This window comes from Pelophylax lessonae (assembly GCF_965119305.1).
Source record: "Pelophylax lessonae genome assembly, chromosome: 9".
Classification (NCBI taxonomy): Eukaryota; Metazoa; Chordata; class Amphibia; order Anura; family Ranidae; genus Pelophylax; species Pelophylax lessonae.
The window spans coordinates 112,728,819-112,749,561 of NC_138776.1; the positions used below are offsets into that span (position 1 = coordinate 112,728,819).

At 39.7% G+C, this 20,743-nt stretch overlaps 1 protein-coding gene across 40 annotated transcripts in view; it reads left to right on the forward strand.

Moving 5' to 3' along the window:
- The window catches only part of ANK3 (ankyrin 3), a 920,123-nt gene that overhangs the window by 729,612 nt on the left and 169,768 nt on the right, over positions 1 to 20,743 (forward strand). For all 40 annotated transcript variants that reach the window (XM_082268127.1, XM_082268156.1, XM_082268164.1 and 37 more), the window contains 6 exons: positions 4,824 to 5,021; positions 7,123 to 7,221; positions 15,422 to 15,520; positions 16,876 to 16,974; positions 18,349 to 18,444; positions 19,722 to 19,794. In XM_082268127.1, coding sequence (XP_082124253.1) covers positions 4,824 to 5,021; positions 7,123 to 7,221; positions 15,422 to 15,520; positions 16,876 to 16,974; positions 18,349 to 18,444; positions 19,722 to 19,794 — 664 coding nt within the window. The remainder of the gene's footprint in view (positions 1 to 4,823; positions 5,022 to 7,122; positions 7,222 to 15,421; positions 15,521 to 16,875; positions 16,975 to 18,348; positions 18,445 to 19,721; positions 19,795 to 20,743) is intronic.

Consider the following 20,743-nt stretch of genomic DNA (forward strand, 5'->3'; position numbering starts at 1 on the left):
CAAAGCATCTCCCCCACGCTGTGTAAGCACAGTCCAGGCACACATTTAACCCTTTGATCACCCCTGATGTTGACCCCTTCCCAGCCAGTGTTGATGCAGAATTTTTTTTTTTTTTTTTTTTAATTGGGTTTGTTTTATAGCAGAAAGTAAAACTTTTTTTTTTTTCTCACAAAATTTTGGTATTTTTTTGTTTAGAGCGCAAAAAAAAAAAAACTGCAGAGGTGATCAAATACCACCAGGAGAAGGCTTTATTTGTGGGGGGAAAAAAGGGCAATTGTCAGTTAAAGTAACGCAGTGCCGTGTCGCAAACACTGACCTGGTCATGAAGGGGGCTAAACCTTCCGGAGGGCAAGGGGGTAAACAACTCTAGTATCAGTCTGCAACATAACAAAAAGAAAAAAAGTGAAGGGGGTCTAAATAATATATGAATGCACTGTATGTGCATTATACAGTTCCTCATGTATAGTATAGACAAAACTGTTCCTGGCAATCATTGAAACAAAATCATCATCTGGGGTGTGTGGGGGAGACAAGGGGAAAAAGGGTTGGCAAGTCATATTTTCATATCCAATTGTTCAGTTGTTGAAGCTATTTAGAATCTGTCAGTGCCTCTGCCTGGAGCATATCTTTACAAATGGCTAGACATAAGGTATACATCTGGGTTCACAGTCAATAGGATCTTGCAAACTAGAGGATTGCAAGTACAAAGGTTGGTGGATCCACCTGCAGCATTCTTCCATTATCTCCCCCATTGTCCCACTCAACTGCAGGGAAGTGAGCGAAATACCCAGTACTTCCAGGTATGGGAAGCCTGTGACTTACTTTCCCACCTTCCACATCACAATTCTGGTCTGTGCTAATTGGCTCTTCAGGCACACAGGGTTGCCAAGGAGATCCCAACCATGTGTAAGCTTCAGGTCAATGACAACATGCATCATTTTGATAAACAGTTTGATAGCCAGATGATCTCTATATACACAGGTTTATTTTTTAAATAATTATATTTTAAATATACCATGCTGGTACCTTACATTGTAGGCTTACCCTTTTTGAGATCCGAGAAATTTAAGTGGTTCCTTGTTATCAGCTGGAATGTGTCAATAGGATAAGAAGCTTTACTGACCTGCCATTGTCAGTTATAGTGTGAATAATGAATATGGAATCTGTCTTGCATCAGGCATTCTTAAAATGTGGTCTGTCAGTTGCAGCATGCTAATCTGATATCCTCTGAGGTGGAGAGTATGCCCACACTGACCTTTAAATGGAAGATGCAAGTAGATTGTGTATTACCACATTTTGCTTGTGTATATGTATGTGTATATACAGTATATATATATATATATATATATATATATATATATATATATATAGTGAGAACTACAGTAGCTTCAATTGGTAGCACATTAAGGTCACAGCCACTCACCTACTACTTCATTGTAAGGGCTTATCTTGCCCAATTGTATTAAAAGAAAGTTTAACACAGTTCCAGAAATAAGAATCAATGAGTTTCTCTTGCACAAGTTTACCAAACAATGGATCATCAGCCTTCTGACTTACACAAGCACCACTGCTGTTCTGGCCTTACAGACAGTCTTCTCACTTGTTTTGTCCATACAGCTAGCCACCCTTTCTGCTTTGGCTCCCATCTGTACTGCAAGGTGGAGCCCACCAAGGGGCTGACTGGCAACTTTTGGCCCAGGGGGCAAGTACAACCTAGTAGCCCATTGTGCAGCAACTCGGCCCCTCTCCTGCTCTCCCTCTTCTCTGCCTCTTGCCAACCCCCACCCCATGCTGAAGCTACTGTGTTCTGGCAGTGGGAGGTTTCCCCGCCGTTAGAATACAATGATTACTGCTGGCAGCTATAGTTGACAGTGATTGCATTGATAAAAAACAAGCTGATTGTACTAAAGTCGATCTGTCGATTGACCTCAGTACATCCAGTTTGCCTGTAGATGGATTGAAATTTGTCCATCGCCTGCTGAACTGGCCGAATTTAAATCCGTCTCTGCCTGGTCTCATAAATACATGAAATTAAAGAGAAAACAAGGAATGGATTGATAGAGAAAGAGAGAGAAAAAGTAGGATGGAGGAAGAGAGAAAAAGAGGGATGGAGGGAGAGAGAAAAAGACTGCTGAAGGGATAGAGAAAGAGAGAGGAAAAGAGTGATGGAGGAGATGAAGGAGAGAGAAAGTAAGTAAAAGAAAGAAAGAAAGAAAGAAAGAAAGAAAGAAAGAAAGAAAGAAAGAAAGAAAGAAAGAAAGAAAGAAAGAAAGAAAGAAAGAAAGAAAGAAAGAAAGAAAGAAAGAAAGAAAGAGTAAGTAATAGAGAAAAGGGTTGGAGAACTAATGGTTTGCTGAAGACAAGCAGACCAAGGACATTGATTACTGGAACCATGTCCTGTGGTCTAATGAGACCAAGATAAACTTTTGGTTCAGATGGCATCAAGCGTGTGTGGCGGCAACTAGGTGAGGAGTATTAAGACAAGTGTGTCTTGCCTACAGTCAAGCATGATGGGGGGAGTGTCATGGTCTGGGGTTGCATGACTGCTGCCAGCACTGGGGAGCTACAGTCCATTGAGGGAATCATGAATGCCAACATTTACTGTGACATACTGAAGCAGAGTATGATCGCCTCCCTTTGGAGACTGGGACGCAGGGCAGTATTCCAACATGATAACGGCCCCAAACACACCTCTAAGACAACGACAGCCTTGCTAAAGATGCTGAGAGTAAAGGTGATGGACTGGCCAAGCATGTCTCCAAACCAAAACCCTATTGAGCATCTGTGGGACATCCTCAAATGGAAGGTGGAAGAGAGCAAGGTCTCTAACATCCACCAGCTCTGTAATGTCGTCATGGAGGAGTGGAAGAAGACTGCAGTGGCAACCTGTGAAGCTCTGGTGAACTCCATGCCCAACAGGGATAAATCAGTGCTGGAAAATAATGGCGGCCACTTAAAATATTGAAACTTTGGGCCCAATGTGGACATTTTCATTTAGGGATGTACTCACTTTTGTTGCCAGCGGTTTGGACATGAATGGCTGTGTGTTGAATTTTTTTGAGGGGATAGCAGATGCACACTGTTATACAAGCTGTACACTCACTACTTTACATTGTAGCAATGTGTCATTTCTTCAGTGTGGTCACATGAAAAGATATAATAAATTATTTACAAAATTGTGAAGGGTGTACTCACTTTTGTGAGATACTGTATATTTACACACACAAATGGTGCTGATCAGATAGGGGACAACCAGGAATCTATAAAACAGTACTCGGCAATCAGTTGATTTTGGAATTGTAATGTCTACTGTGTTTTTATTTAATAAGGGTAAAGTAATTTTAATGCTCTGATCAAACAGCTACTAAAGTTAGCACACAAGGCCCCTGCTGCTTAACCATTGTACTGAGTAATGTGATTTATGTTCAGTCTTGTAAACCCAGGCATTGGTAATCATTTTGCAACTGCTTTTTCTACTTCATGTCATTCAAGTCTTTAAAATACAGAACTGAGGCAACTTTTAAGGCCAGGGCCGCTCATAGGGGCGGACCACTAGTCCTCCTGTAGGGGGCCCCAAAAGCATGAGGAATCAGTGCAGTTGGGCAGAGGAGCAATTACAGAAGGAAGCCCTATGCGGCTCTCTGCAGCACCTGAAAGACAGTTTCTCCCACTCCTGCCAGCTTTCAGCTACTGCAGGGAGAGACACAGACACAGGGCATTATCGTTCCTGTAATTGCTACTCCGACACAAACCCCCTCCCTGTTCTGCCTGCTTCTGATCCCTCTTCTCCCCGTGTGCCCCCCTTTCACTGTTGCCCCCCCGATCGCTTCCCTGTCCTGTCAAAAAATAACAAATTGTAAAAAAATAAATAAATAACAAATTGTAAAAAAATAAATAAATAACAATTAGACATTGTGATAAATTAATAAGGGAAATTGTAAAATAAACATATTTTTAAAATTTTTAAAATAAATTATAATTTTTTTTTAAATGTAACAAATAATTTAAAAGGGCTAATTCACACAAGTTCACTGTTGTGTTTGTGTCCACTGATAATGATTTTAGTGTATTTTTAGTGAAAATATTGTCTTTACATATTCGGGGGACCTTCCAGGTAGGTTGTATGGTGCCTGTGATTTCTAACAGCAGTCCTGTTTAAGGCCATCCAGTCTCTTAAATCACTCCTCTGTTTACACTCTTGAGCACGGCTGCTCTTTGATATAGAAGTGTTTTTTCTTACTGTGAAATTAATTTAGAATGCTTCAACTATTGATTTATTTAGAAAACATTGACTTCTGTCATATAGGGGTTAATTTTCTAAGGGCAAATAGACTGTGCACTTTGAAAATGCAGTTGCGCTCTGCAAGGGCAGTTGCTCCAGATCTTAGTAAATGAGGGGAAGCTCTGCTGACTTCCATCATCTAGTCATGTGCAAGAAAAAATACATGTTTTTTTTTATTTTCCTTCTACATGATTGCTTTTTTCTGTAAAGTGAAGCTTTAACTCATTTACTAAGCTCTGGAGCAACTGCACTTGGAAAACAAACGTTCTATTTGTTTTTAGTAAATCAACCCCATAGTTTACATAGGTAAAATTAAACCCAAGATCGCAATGTTGCAAATGGAGAGTACTCTGCACTTTTTTTTATAGGTTTACCTTTCACATACAGTAATCTAGCATAGGCAGTTTCTTAAAGGACTAACTACATATTCAAGGTTCTCTGGATTTTCTGTCAACAGAAACTTGAATGATTGATAAACTATATGTATGTTTGCTTACATTGCCCAATATTTTCCTTGTAAATGTATGTCTTTTCTTTATAGAATGGGTACACACCTCTACACATTGCAGCAAAGAAAAACCAGATGGAAATAGCCACCACATTACTGGAATATGGGGCAGATGCCAATGCAATGACCAAGCAAGGAATTGCTCCCATTCACCTTGCTGCCCAAGAAGGCCATGTTGACATGGTGTCTTTGCTGCTCACCAGAAATTCTATTGTCCATGTTAGCAACAAGGTACCATCTGTACTCCTAAACGTTTGTTTGCATTGTAACATGTACATATACAGCAAATCCTTTTTCAACTCCACCAACTGTTAATTGCTTGATAATGCCCAGATGAGTTGTCAGATGCTCCAGGTCACCACCACATTGCATGGGCTCCCTTAAGAAAAAGAATCTAGGGAGAATCTGGTAGTTAGCAAGAACACTGTAAAAAAGGTATGGAGTTAGCTGTATGAAGCTTCCAAGTCACAAACCTTGGAGGCCTGTTGACAGTCGGCACATATATGGAAGATGCTGTTTCGCACTGGCTAGCCAGGGAAAGTACAGGAGCAGCCTAATCCGTAGATGGAAATGAAACGAAACAAAGTACAAACTTAGCCTAAAGGACTAAGGGACATCAAGCAAAGTACTGTAATTAGGGGAGACAGCAGTAGAAACCAACCAGGGAGTTCGACATTGAGCCATATGTAGCAGGATACAGAGTATTAAGGATCTTCAGTTGGACATCTTCACTTCTTAACAAAGAGAAAGAGATGGAAGTTGCACAGTACAGGCTCATGTGACAAGCAGTTTATATCCCACCTAGAAAGCTTGCCAAAAAAAATGCAGCTGGTTGCACAAAACTCAGATTAAGAGGACTTTGTGCCACATTCACATCTGTGCATTGTAAGTGTGGTGCGTTAAAAAAAAAAAAAGTCTTGCTTGCTGCATCTTTGATGTACTTTCATGAAAATACGTGGCATATAGAGTTCAATGGTAATGCACCTAAAGCGCATGTAAAGTGCGTCTAAAATGCAATGCGCCTGAAATACACTCTACAGATGAGAACCGGTCCTTAGATAGGCTGTTGAAATGCATTGATTGTTCCCAATAGCGATGCTAACATTGTTGCTGGTAGTCCTGATGACTGTCTCTGCAGAATGGACAGTGATATGCAGTTGACAGTGGATTAACATTTCTTCCTTGTCTGTTTAGTATCAAGTTTGTAAAAAAAAAAAAAACATGTGAAGTAAGGCAGAGTTTTATAATGCGTAAATCAGCAAATAATAGTCTGTTTTATTCTGTAAAACATTTTAGAAATTTTTATTTGCATGTATTAGTTACTTTCTCCAGGGGCTTACAGTCTATCTTATGTTAACGGGCCTCCGTATTTAGTTATACACTTATAATTTTATTGGTATGTCTTTGAACTATGCTCAAGAAAGCCATGGGGAGACAGAGAAAACATACAGACCCCTCTGAGATAGCATCACATTTGGACTCAGAACCAAGGCACCCTATCGTTTTGAGATAGCAATGCTAAGAATTATGCTCTGGGCTTCCTAAAATGCCTCCTATCTGTATGTACGCAGCTGTGACAGCCAAAGGGAATAATAGAACATTTAGTTGAATAAATCCCTGGCCCAGTTATTGCATAAAGCAGGAAAGTCTAGTTTGTGTTCATCTGTAGACCCTGAGGCAAAACTCTTGCATTGCTGTTGGCAAAGACGTGTTACAAAAAAAGGGTAAAACCCAGAGGTTCTAATCCTATTTCCTCAATCAAAAACAGAAACGGGTTCTGTTCTTATGAGTAGTGACACCCATTGCTACTGTTTTTTTTAGAAAAACTAAAACATTTTTAAGAGATAAACTTTTTATGAAGATTTGCTCCCAAATAGAAGTCTCTGACATTGTTTTTAAAGCAAAGCACCAAATACACACTTGAACTGTCTTTTCTGCCAGAGCATTTGTAATTCTGTCCAGACACTTCGGTGAGGCATACACCTCTGCCATACAGCACAGCCAGGACAGTGACACTACATTGATTTTGCAGTTGAGAAGTACAGTGGTTTCCCTGCCCTATCCAGAGCTTGCTAATTGGACAATATAAGAGCAGTTGCACACTGGTAACTTAGCAGTTGTGCCTACTCTTCTCTCTCCTATCAGTAAGTTCCCTGTCAGTGTATGTACATTCAGCAGAGACACCTTATGTTATCCCTTCTCCCAGTTTGAGTGTATACAGTTACATGAGGCTAATATGACTCTCAATGCAACAAAAGCAGTGTTTTTTTCATCCTTTATGTATTTTTTACTATGTACTGTGTACTAATATTCCTGATTTTGCAAAATATAGAGCGGACTCACACCTCTTCACCTGGCAGCACAAGAGGATAGAGTGGGAGTAGCCCAGGTTCTGACCAATAATGGAGCAGGCACTGACTGTACAACAAAGGTAATTCATTTTGAGTGGGACTGCGAGCAATCTATGGTGGTGTAAATTTAGAATGCCGCTAGCACTGATCACTCCCTTGTTGTGAGTGTGTTGTGAATGAAATAATATAAATGTGTGCTGCGCAAACTTGTGTAGCTTGTATTAATAATGGATTAATTTAAATAAATAATATATAATAAATATTCGTATCACTCTGTGTAGACAAAATATATATATATATATATATGTCTATATCAACAGTTGTGCACTGATTAAATCCAATTAAATCCGATTAAACACACTTAATGATTCACTGTATGCAATATAGCTGTACAATAAATATCCAAAAACATATAAATCATGCAAATTGACGTGGTAAATAAGTGTCCTTATGCCTTGTATCCAAATTTTAAGTGTCCAAACAAATTATGTATGGAGATTAGACCCCAATCACCAGTGCTCAAATATGGTCATGAGCTAGCTTGATTACACCTCAAGTCTCCGTGCCCCCCCCCCCCCCTTCAGGTGGGTGCCTCACCTTTATGCCTTTGACCTTGCACTTAAGCTTGGTCAGTAATGGCCTTGTGATCAATCCAGTAAGTTTGGATGCGGGGTCGCCTTTTCTTTAATGCTGTCAGGGTGCTCCTATCCCTCACGGATGGCTAACATGGATGGAAAGAGAGATATACATGGTGCCAATAACGTCTGATAAACAAACTTTATCAAAAAATAGGTATTGCACTTACATTTAAATGCTGCTTGCAGCGCACCACACTACAAAGGCTATTTTACATATAGTGCCCAGACGCTCAGACGGGGGTCTCCAACTGTTATAGTTTGTCTGCTTAGCGAGCTGTGGAATTGCTTTCAACCGTACTCACACTCCAACGCGTGGCCCCTCCCCCACGCGTATCGACACAGGGCGCTTACGTGTCCTCCTCAGGACTCCTCCTTGTGCTTATTCAGTAAGTCTGTTCATAGTGAATCTGTTAGGGCCTACAAAGTATCTGGCATAATAAGAATCTGGTAAAAGAAAAGTGCTGGTAAACCATAGTGCCTGCAAATATCTCTTTTGATCTTTAAAACCCAACTCTGGAAATTACAAAAAATAAAAACCCTTTGTGTGGGATGGCATGCTCCTTAAATCTAGGGGATACGGAATAAAGTGTAATACTTACTGAAGTTCTTGCTCCAATGCTCTGCTTCACTTAAACTTATGGATAGTCCCTTGCTACTGGCCCTGCATTGTACTTGATGATGTTATTGTTTTGACTGGGGCCCAGAGCATCTTATAGAAGAGGTCCTGGGGAGCAGTCACACAGAGGGAGCCTGCTGGAGCAAGGAATAAGGTAGGTATAATTCCCTAGAATTAATGAGCATTTAACTCTTGCATTGAAAGGGGCCACACTGCAAGTGTAGTTATTTTGTTTTAAGTTCTATTTTAAATCACTTTCTGTATCTTTGTGAAATACCACCATTTCAAGCCCTGACTGAACATCTGGCCTCTATGTCTGTCCAAGTCTACTCTAAGCCCCATTACCATCATTCAGTCAAATGCAGCCAATACTCCCATATCTGTAAATCAGCCCAAATTAATCAAATTCTTAACCTAGTAGATAGGTCTTCTAGAATTACTTAACCACTTAAGCCCCGGAAGATTTTACCCCCTTCCTGACCAAGGGGTATTTTGCGATTCGGCACTGCGTGACTTTAACGGACAATTGCGCGGTCGTGCGACGCTGTATGTTAACGAATTTGGCGTCCTTTTTTTCCCACAAACAGAGCTTTCTTTTGGTGGTATTTGATCACCTGTGCGATTTTTTTGATCATGCGCTATAAACAATAAAAGAGCGTAAATTTTGCAAAAATAGCAATATTTTTCAAATTTTTTTATATGAAATTCCCCCCCAAAAAAATGTAAAAATCAAAATGTTTTAACATTTTCGGCCAATTTGTTTTATGCTACCTATGTTTGGTAAAAAAATCGCAAAAAGAGTATTTTGATTGGTTTGCGCAAAAGTTATCGCGTTTACTAACAAAGGGAAAGATTTTTGTTGTTTTTTTTTTAACGCGTAATGGCGGCGATCTGCGATTTTTTTTGCGGTACTGCGACATTGCGGCGGACAGATCGGACCCTTGACTGACATTTTTTACACTTTTGGGGTTACCAGTGACATTTCTACAGTAATCAGTGCTATACATATGCACTGTTACTGTAAAAATACACTGGCAGTGAAGGGGTTAACTTTTTTTGAAAGGGAGGGGCTATGTGTGTCCCTAGGGGCCTGCTTTCTACTGTGATTGGCTGTGGCTTCAGATGTATGAACAGTGATCAACGGTTCTACATAGTAGAACCGTATGATCATCCTTCATACACAGGGGAGAATGACAGGCAGCTTGTTTACACAAGCCGCCTGACTTTCTCCCTCTCCCCCGACGATCGCAGAGTGACCGGCGGACATACGTCGCTTTGCCTATGAGGGGCTGACTGCCGACGTAGATCTGCGTTAGGCAGTCGGCAAGTGGTTAATAGAAATGAATCAGATATCTCTGGTATTGCACAGTAAACGGAAATTTAATTGGTCCCTGTATGCTAATTATTGCTCTTTCTACTTTCTCTTTTTTGAATGGGGCTGACAAGTGTCTTAAGGGCCATACACACTATAAGATTTTCTGAAGACTTTTTCCTTCAGATTTACCTTTTCTATGTAGTACAAGGGCCTGCCTGATTGCATACAAATTAAAAATGTTTAGGGTTGACCTCATATTATCTGGTTTTGGTAAATCTAAAGGAAAAAGTCTTCAGAAAATCTTATAGTGTGTATGGCCCATTATTTATTTTACTCTTGTCTAGAGGCAAAGCAGATTGTAGTTGATAAGCAGATGTGTGCTATGATTATATTTTTTTCTAATACTAAGACTAGATTGTAAACAATATAGCTGCGGTTAAAGACTAAGAGCAGGAAGTTCCTCATAAATTCAGCAAATTGGGCAAACATGTTAGAAAATATTCAGGCTTATATAAAAGGGCAGTGTAGAGTTTAAAAAACATTTGCAAAAAGTAGTACCATTGTGACAAATAATTAAAATGCACTTCTCAGCAGTTTAGAACTGTCATATTAATGAACGTACTGTATACAGTTACTTAGATGCCATTGGCTACTACCATAATGCATTTTTCTTTGCCTTATTATTTGAAGGTATAGCCTAGTTTCCGACACAAAAGATACATTCCTAAACACACCCACTGCAGGGCCACTTCTGTCTCTCGTAAACGAAACACTTGATTTAAAAGAAATGTCAGTATAAAGTTTGTTCCAGACACCAATGAGACTCATTACTGCCTTGAAAGTTTGGATATGACTGGAGATATAGAAAGCAGGAAGAGAGGAAGTTACACTGGACAGGCTCTAGAAACTTCAAGTGACCCTGGGAGATGTTTTTGCTGCACTGGATTACACAGAGTAGGAAAAATTAAAGCCGAGCTCTAGGCACATAAGATAAAAAACAAAGTAGCAGCATGCCCACCTACCCTAAATGTTATATTATAATGTTCCAGGTACTGGCTTAGGGCTTGTTCACACCAGAGGCGGTGTGGGAACGCATGTGTCCCGAACTGTACAAAAAGGGCGCTGCCTTCTGCACGCGCAAGCGGGTCCCATGCATCTTGGGAATGCGTGTGCATTCATGTTTGCCAAAATGCATATTACCACAGTACCGTGTGTTTTGGGGCAGCGTAAATTGGAAATTGTGCCTGCATCTTTTTTTTGCATGTTTTACTTGAAATTGATTGGTTGCCCTAAAAAGTGTCATGCAAGAAAATGCAAAAAAAGCGACTTCCTCATGGTGAGAATGAGCCTTAAGTGTCTGCAAAATGTATGGAAATGAGCAAAGCTGCCACTTCCTGCTATGGAGACAGGCTGCCTCAGCTGCAATGTGCTAGGTGATCGGCCTTCTAAACATCTCCCTGTAGTACTATTAAGTAGGAGGCTACCAGCTACTGATGCTCTATGCCTGGTTCTACCCTTTTTTACCTCTCTCTGCCACCTATCCTTTGATTAGTGTCATGTGGTTTCCCATTGTCAACAAGCTGTGATATTGCTGGCACTTTACACTTTTGAATGACTCAACTGATTAGCACTGTTTACTGTACAGATTCTGGTGCCTGAGCAATGCCAGGGGAGCACTCTGCTCTCCTGTCACCACCCACACACCCACCTACAGAATCACTGCACACTCCCAAGAGGCACCCACCCAGGCAGAAGGGTTATTTCCACATACAGATGGAATATGTGCTTCATGAATGCAATGTTGCAAAGTCCTTAATCTTACCATGTAACTGTTTCATTTACAATACAAGAAGAGTTCTTGGGAATTGATTCACCATCTTTATACAGGTAAGTTATGCAAAGCACCATCTGTGTTTTGAAGTCAAAATCAAATGTGCTCCAACTGTGTTATCTACCACCACCTTCAGAAAGGCTCACTTACCAGTTTGGATGAACCTGAAATTATAAAGGTCAGATGTGCATTTTCATCATTTTCTTTCATGGGGAAAAAACATACAGATAAAAAAATCAATTTATTTCATAAAGGCTCTCTCTTCCATCATTCTAACTCCATTCCCATAAATTCTCACAATGTGGGAAGTATACAAGCCTAAAATAAATAGCGGGAGATTAAGCAGGTGACGTCATCATGCTGGCTCATCGTACCTACCCTGAGTGTAAAGACGAGTCCAGGATATACTACTAATAGAGCTCAAGGTGGAGTGTTTTGTGATGAGACTCAATTCAGATTACAGTCTTTTTATAGTTGCATGCTGTTTATTTTTAGTGCTATGTTCACTTATGTAATCTAAGCACAAGTACAGGTTTTTGTTTTTTGTTTTTTTATAAAGCAGTATTACACTATTGGATTGTATTTTATGTTTAAATCCTTCCCACATTAAGAGAATTCCTGGAGATAAAGTTGAACTGATGGAAAAGAGATTCTTTATGAAACAATTCGATGTTCTTGTCCACTGTTTTTTTATTCTATGAGATATATGGAGATAATGGTGAAAATGTGCCTCTGACCTTAATATTCTGAGGTCCACCCTATCAGGAGAGTCGGTCTTTCTGAAGGTGGTGGTGGATAACACAGTGAAGCACATTTGATGTGGATTCCGAACCCCTGTGGTGCTGTTTATAACGGGATCTGCTTAAAGTGTTACTAAACCCACAACAGTAAAATCTGTCTATAGATGCAGAATAGCATGCTTGTTATACTGACTATGTTACTTAACCTCCCTGGCGGTATGATTCTTTTGGATTTTAGGTGCTGAAAGCAGTACCATTATTTTGCATGTAATTCTTGTGAATGAGCAGCCCAAACCAACTGTATACATTTATTATATATATTATATATATATATATATATGTAATATTATGTATACATATATTATATATATGTACGTATATATATATATATATATATATATATATATAATGTATACAGTTGGTTTGGGCTGCTCATTCACAAGAATTATGTATATATATGTACCGCTAGGAAGGTTAAGTGATTAATCCTTTGCATTGCATTGTGTAAAACGGCTGTGTGATCCTGAATGCACAGATCCAAACCCTCCTGCAAGTTCACTCTGGACAAGTCCAGATAAGCACAGTAAGTGCAGTTCAGCTGCACATGCTCATTTTGGTCTCTATTGCTCAGAGAACACTTCCTGGTTTTAGCTGAGCTATTCAGGTCACATGATATTGACATCACACATGTGGGTGTGTATACAGGTCCTAAATGACAACCCAGTCCCTCCCTCCTCCTCCATGCCTAGTAACTAAAAAAGAACACAGTGGGTGAGATGTCACATCTTCATTGATGCATGTTTTTTTTTTTCTTGGGAGGGTACATGTGATCAGCACAGGGCCAATCAGCTCTGTCTAGACGTGTCCAGACAGAGAATTAGGGGCTTGAAGCCTTGCAGGACAATCCTGGGAAACTATCAGCACTCACTGATAGAAGTCACAAGATTGTTCTAATTGCTATATACAGCTGATGAGAAAAGATATTTATCAGTTTATATTTACTAAAATGATTACATTTCCATGTAGACCAGATATAATGAATGCAGGATCTGGGTTTAGTAGCACTTTCCATTTCCAAGTATGTTTTTTTTTTTTTTGTGTAGTAAATGAAACAGTTACAAAGAAAGAATGTGAACATTGTATTTATTATTTGTAGCACATATTGAAACTGTTGCAGTAATTGTGTATAAGGATATAATAATATATTTACTTAAACACAGCTTTTTTCACATTATAAGAGTTTATAAAAATGTTTGATTTGTTGGATAGCAAGGTGGTAGAGAATGTATTATTATTGGCAGAAGTGCTCCCTCCCCACAGCTGCCCCTGCTCAGTTCCCTCCCCTTAGCTTTACAGTACCAATTGATGACATCATAAGGCATAAATACTGTTATATCTTTGTTAAAAATATACACATTTAAAAATTCCCTTCTGCTAAATGCTGTACATTTTCAGGGGAAGCTTTCTGGATTAAAAAAATATATATATTTTTGCGTAGAGTTAAGCTTTAAATGACCAGCTTGAGTTCCAGGCAAAAAATGCAACTATTGCGTTATAGTGTTGAAAAAGAGAGGGCCCCCATCCCCACTTGTTTTTGGAGATAATTTTCTTTCTTTTTTTGTTGTTTTGTACCTTTTTTAATGCCAAGCTTGATTTCCATCCTACCTCGCTGAGGTATGTAATTTCCTCTTTTTACTCTTGGGATTGCTATGTCATCAATCCCAGGAGTCCGTGAGCGAGATTGGGAGATCTCGCTCCATGCGCAAGATCAGAAGGTGCATGCTGGGTAGCCAGCATGCACCTAATCCTGGAAGAGAGACCCAGTGAGCTTCAGATACCCACAGTCAGGATGGCCGTGCTGTCTATAAGGAGAACAAAGTAGTAAGAAAACAATGCTGCACAATTAACAAAAAGGGGACACTTGGTGTAGCCAATTGTTAAAGAACAAGCAGTGACTGTCATGAAGGTAATTAAAAAAAAAAAAAATGTTCGGAACTCCGCTTTAAGAACAATTGCAGTATTTGTTGGAGTACATAAGTAACTTACTAGTTGTTTTCACTTGTTGCCTGGAATTGCTCCACAGTACCTAATAGTAAATAGATGCAGAAAGCAGTGATGATGCACAAAGTAAAGTAAGCAAAACCTGTAAGGATAAAGGGCCAACATTTTGCATAACACCATAGAAATAAAATTAAATGTTGACAGAATGTCAAGTGGGCACAATTAACCCACGACATGGGATTGTGGTGGCCACAGTTTTTAATATTACAAGTTTTAGAAAAAAAAAATAAAAACATTTTAGGTTACTGTGTCTTTAAGACTTTCCGTGCTTGTCATAAGGATTTAGGCGGGAGACACGAGTGTTCTAGAAGCTTCTTCTCACATGTGAGTAGGACTATATAAGGCGTCGCATGAGGGCTTCCGTCGCAGTTGACCTGGAACGGCTTGGTGAGCTCCCCTCCCCGCCACCCTGTCACAGCACCTGTTATGTGGTTATGTCACCCTTGAATCAAGGAGGGGACTTCTGATTAATCTATTTGGGGATATTCACTCGATTTCTTTGACTGAGTGTGATATATTTATATTTGAATTTTAAGTTTTGAATATTTGTTCATTTATGAATTTTAATAAACATTTTTACTAATGAATTATTTATATACCAATAAAGGTACCACGGCCATTTTACTACCATTTCTTTGTGTATTTGTTTATTTCTTTATGGGTTATGCTATTAGGTCAAGTGTGCAGCCTATATTCCCATGTAAAGGCAATAACAATGAAGCAGTAGTTTGTGGAGCACACCAGAGCTGTGGAGGTGCAAAAGGCAATGAGGCCAGATGCAAATCTATATGCATCTTTTGTACATGGGGCGTGTTATACCTAAACCTTAGGTGAAAAATAAAAAAGGTGGAAGAAAGGGTATAATATGGTTATCGAACATCAAGAATAACAAGCATAACATAATGTTCATAGGATGCATAAAAATGATGATGCTGATTGATATGGAACACTCCTTAGGGGTACAAAACAAATTAGCTTTTTAATTTTTCTATTAAATGTAATATTTTCAATGCAAAATGATCAGAAAAAATCTGTCACCCACAAGCATTAACCATTTATTTTTTCTGTATGTATTGCAGATGGGATATACTCCTTTGCATGTGGCAAGCCATTACGGGAACATTAAAATGGTCAATTTTTTGCTGCAACATGGTGCTAAAGTGAATGCCAAAACCAGAGTGAGTTGTACATATATTTTCATTCTGGGATGTTACTAGGTTATGCCTGTAGGACCAAAAAACCTGCTTCTCCTGGATCATCATCCTAAGATTTTTTTTAAATGTTTGGATATGTTGGGAAATGTTTGGTTTATATTGCTGTCTGTGTGTCTGCTGTGATTTCCTCTCATTTCCTGTCCCAGTGACAATATGGCAACCAGGACAGGAAGTGAGGGGATATCCATCCAGTGCTGCTAAAGACCAGAGAAAAACCTAAAACAGGATATCACTCTTTCACCAAAAACAAAACATGGCTAGAGTTCTAGTTAAGTTGCACCACTACCCTGCTATTAGCATTGGCCTCTTTTTTATGCTCCTGAGGAAGAGGAACATTTTATGAGAAGCGCATAGAAAAACTAAGATCCTGTGGTCCAGCGCATCAAAAGGCATATTTATGAATGTAAAAAACAGAGGCTGACTGTAAGTGATCCATGATCATGAATGAGTGTGTACAGGGCTGCTGTTAGAAATCATGGGGCCCCGTACAGACTACCTGGCAGGGCCCCCTCAAGAAAATATTAAAGATATATTTAGCTAAAATTACAACAAAATCAATATTAGCAGACACAAATATAACATAACTCACATAATTCCTGCAAAATCTAAAAAAAAAAAAGATGTTAAATAAAAATGAAGATGAGATGAGAAAAATATACAGGCTGTGCAGTTGGAGCTCAGTGATCAGAGAGACAGAGAGAGAGAAACAAAGTTACACATAAACTCCTGAGCAGAGATAACATTAGAACCGGTGCTGGGTGGGGGGCCCACACAGGGAGGGGGATTTAGTGAGGGATGACTGTCTCTTTCTAAGCAGATAAAAGCTGATCACAGGGAGAAGGACAGATCAGATTCAGGTTCTGGAGGAAGATTTCTGTATTTGTTGTCCATCACGAATCCCCCTCTCTGTGTGGGCCCCCCTGTGTGTTCGGGCCCCCTACAAGAGGGCTGGTGGTCCCCCCCTATCAGTGGCCCTGAGTGTGTATAGAACTGGGATGTACTTGTACATACAGTATGAGGGAAGGGTTTCTTTGTGGCTTTATTTTTTATGATCTTATTATGATGTACACATAAATGCATGTACACGCCCATATATATTGTAACATTAGAGGCATTTTTTCTCTGCCAAATTCAAACAGCTGCTTATTTTTATAGCCACGTGTGCACGTGGCCTTCAAACTCCTCTCCCCTTCTCTTTTACTGTTTAATGACACTACTAGTATTATAAAACTTGATTACCCTGTGGTATTCCTGACACATTGAAAAACGTTGATGGTTTTCAAAGTTCCTTCTGATATTTATACGTTTCTCCTTTTCAGAATGGGTATACGGCTCTACACCAGGCTGCTCAGCAGGGACATACCCATATCATTAACGTGTTGCTCCAGCATGGTGCATCACCCAATGAAGTCACTGTGGTAAGTGGATAAACAGTTCCCAATAACCTGCAAACCAACATCCAATGTATTTTTTTTCTACAGTATAATGTCACATGTTGTCCCAAAACCAAATAATTGTGAAAAAGGGGGGGGGTGTCTTGTAATAGAAAGGGGCACATTTTGTAAAGCAGCAAATGTGGCCTTCACCAAACATTTACACACCAAATTTTTTTAACATTGTGTACTTTATAAACTGTGAAAAGAAATGTTTTAATTGGTTCACTACATATCAGATAAACACCTTGGAGTTTACACAGGGCTGGTGACTCTCTAGTTGCTTCCATAGGTGCCTGAGCTGATAATCACCAAGCACCAGCACTTTCACATGAGATGAAAAAGTCACTTGAACCCCATATAAATATTTATTGAGTATTTGTATGTGTAGCAAAAGAACAAAGGACAATTAAGTATAACAGCAAGTAGGCCACAATTAAGGAAACTGGTATGGGAAAAGCTTGGGGCTTACACAAGACTGATGACTCTCTAGTCACTTCCTAGTCACAGTGGGGTTGATTTACTAAAACTGGAGAGTGCAAAATCTGCTTCAGCTGTGCATAGAAACCAATCAGCTCATAACTTCAGCTTGTCCAGTTAGGTTTTGATAATAAAACCTGAAAGCTGATTGGTTTCTATGCACAGCTGCACCAGATTTTGTAGTAAATCAACCCCATTAGTAGGTATTTGAGCTGCTAATCACCAAACACCAACACTTTTACATGACATGAAATAGAGCAAGTCACTTGAACCCCCATAAAATATTTACTGGGTATTTGTATGTACAGCAAGAGAACAAAGGAAAATTAGGTATAACCGCAAGTAGACCACCATTAAAGGAAACTTGTATGGGCAAAGCACATGTTCGCTTAATCTCTCACCTTCTCAATTTATAGAAGACTTTTGAACAGTAGTATGTTTGTATCATGACTTGCTGCATTTCACTGTTCTTTTTGTAAAGTCCAGTGAAGTAAGTGTTTTGTTTTATACCACCCTAGACATCTGTTTCTCATACTAAAGACATAATATTATTGTGGTTTTCAATGGCCTTCTAGGGCCAATGCACATATTTTAGATAAAATATGTATGTAGTACATACAGGATATTGTCTGTCAATCCTAACATGCTCATATATGGGTGATGGCCAAATGTATGTCATCAGAGCAGATCCCGCAATGGGAAAGTCATTGTGTAATATTTTTATGATGCTGGTAGGGAAGTGAGACAGGAAAGTCCGCTGTAATGATACAAATACAAAAGGATACACCTCTGCTCGAACAGTTATTATTATATTTTTTTATGCTAATTATATAAACATTGTTGTGGCTTCTATCCTAATTCATCTTTCCTTTTTTCTAGAATGGCAATACCGCTCTGGCTATTGCTCGTAGACTGGGTTATATTTCAGTGGTTGACACACTGAAAGTGGTGACGGAGGAGACCCTGACTACAGTTGTGAGTAGATTGACCTAATTATGTCTCTGATGTACTGCGTGATATATTTCTAATAAAAAGGTGTTGATAAGCTAGACTAGACTGGTGGATTTGTTCTAAGAACTCTAAGAATATCGGGTGAGAGATATTTACTTAATAACATTTAATTACAAGTTACCTAATGAATTTGTATCCTCTTTCAAAACACAATAACCACATTTATAACAATAACAGCCAGTCAAGATATGCTACAGTACACATGTGCTGGCAGAGAACCTACTGACTGGAGCAGTGAGCAGAAGGATAACCTCATCAATGTGCTTCTGCTCTTTTATTGGCAAATCAGCAGACTTGGGGTAATGTTCTTGACCAAACTTTGCTGCTGCCTCAGTGGAGCCTAAAGCCTAGTACGCATGGGCGACATTGGCCAGTTCATTAAAAACTGGCCGACATTCAGCCCATGTGTGTGGTAGCTGGTCCGACAGAAGCCGACCGTTTGGCCAGCTTCTGTCGGACGAGCATGCTGGAAAAACGGCAGCCGGCTTGCTCCCGATCAGTGACCGGAGTGGGTCATCCTTCTGTCAGAAAAGAATAGAACAGCAGGGGAGATGGTTGTACTAGCATCCGAATGTTAGTACAGCGGCTCTGACTGGAGCTGACAGTTTTTTTTCTTTCAAACTGCTGGGTTGAATGAAAAAAACAGTAACGTATACTAGGCTTTAGGATCAGGCTGTGCTGTCTGGCAGGATCATAAACTGTCTGAAGATACAAACCCATTGGCATATAAAACCTTTTCTATATGTGCTATAACTGTGTCTATGACTACTTGCCAGGATTTTTGCATTGGACCCAGATTGACCACTTGGTTTGTTAGAAACCAGTAATGAAGGTTAAGAAGTTAAGAAGGTTTCCCCATTACTAAATTTTACCAACACAGCCCAGAAGGGTCTAACATTTTTGCTTTAGTTTATAATCTGATTTTAGTCCGATTACATACATAACCTAGGCATTAACCTCTACAAATAAAAAAAAGTATTGCAAGCCTTGAAGTGACAAATGGAGTGTATCGATGTCAGGCTCAGAAAGGGTTTAGAACACATATGCTCTGAGTTAGCCTCAGAACTCCGTGGACACACCAGGGAGAGTTTCTGTTTATTTTTTATTTTTGGCAGCCTGGAGAGAATACACACAACATGTGAAGCGGCTGCATTGTTACTGCGCTGCTGTCATATTTGGCTTATAATGCTCCCCAGTCTAACATGGGAAGTGATGTTTTTTCTTGCTTTTTTCTTTAACAGATGGTAACTGAAAAACATAAAATGAACGTCCCAGAAACAATGAACGAGGTTTTGGACATGTCAGATGATGAAGGTATGGAAGTAACGTGCATCCTTCCTTTTTTCTGTGTCATTGCCAGTTCCACCTTGAAAGTTAGCTAATGAAAAAGTGACTGTGCTATCTGTGGTTTTACATCGGTGTGAATATCCCAGGTCACCTGCTGAGCTACACTGACTTTACACAACCATTCCTGGCTGTCAGTGTATTATTATTCATCTCCGTGATTATTCAGAGGTTACTGTACAATGCAGGACCACACATTAGTGAGCCAGAAATACAAAAGACTGCATTTTTAGTCTGCAGCTGCGTGGGACCTGGTGGGGGTGATGACCTCTGATATGCTCTGCAGTTACCTACATAATGATGAATAGGTGCCGCTGCTTGTCAAAGTAAGGGCAGCTTAGCAGCATGCAGATATCTGATCTTTGAAACCATGCAATATCATGCAGAAGCTAACCAGATGTTACAAACTGCATAACACAATAGACCAGGGATATGCAAACTGTGGCCCTCCACAACTGTGCTTATCTAAACAGTCTATTGCAGGGATATGCAAACTGTGGCCCTCCAGATGTTGCAGAACTAAAAGTCCCATGAGGCAAAGCAAGACTCTGACAGCCTCAAGAATGATACCCATGGGCAGAGGCATGATGGGACCTGTAGATTTGCAACAGCTGGAGGGCCACAGTTTGCATTTCCCTGCAATAGACTGTTTAGATAAGCACAGTTGTTGACAAACCTTAAAGGATAAGGTCCCCTTTAAAAAAAATAAAAAAAAAATTAGGAGCCTGGAACGCATTGCACTAGTGATCAGTGGATTGCTGGTGCCATGCAGAACTCCTGCAGACTGTCAGTGTAAGCTGTCTGCCCTTACATCATACAGGCAGGCAGTTTCACACTGACAGGAAGAATCAGTGAACAATCAGAGTGATCAACAGCGCCATGGTAGTACATTGAGAACTAGAAGCCGATAGGCGCAAAG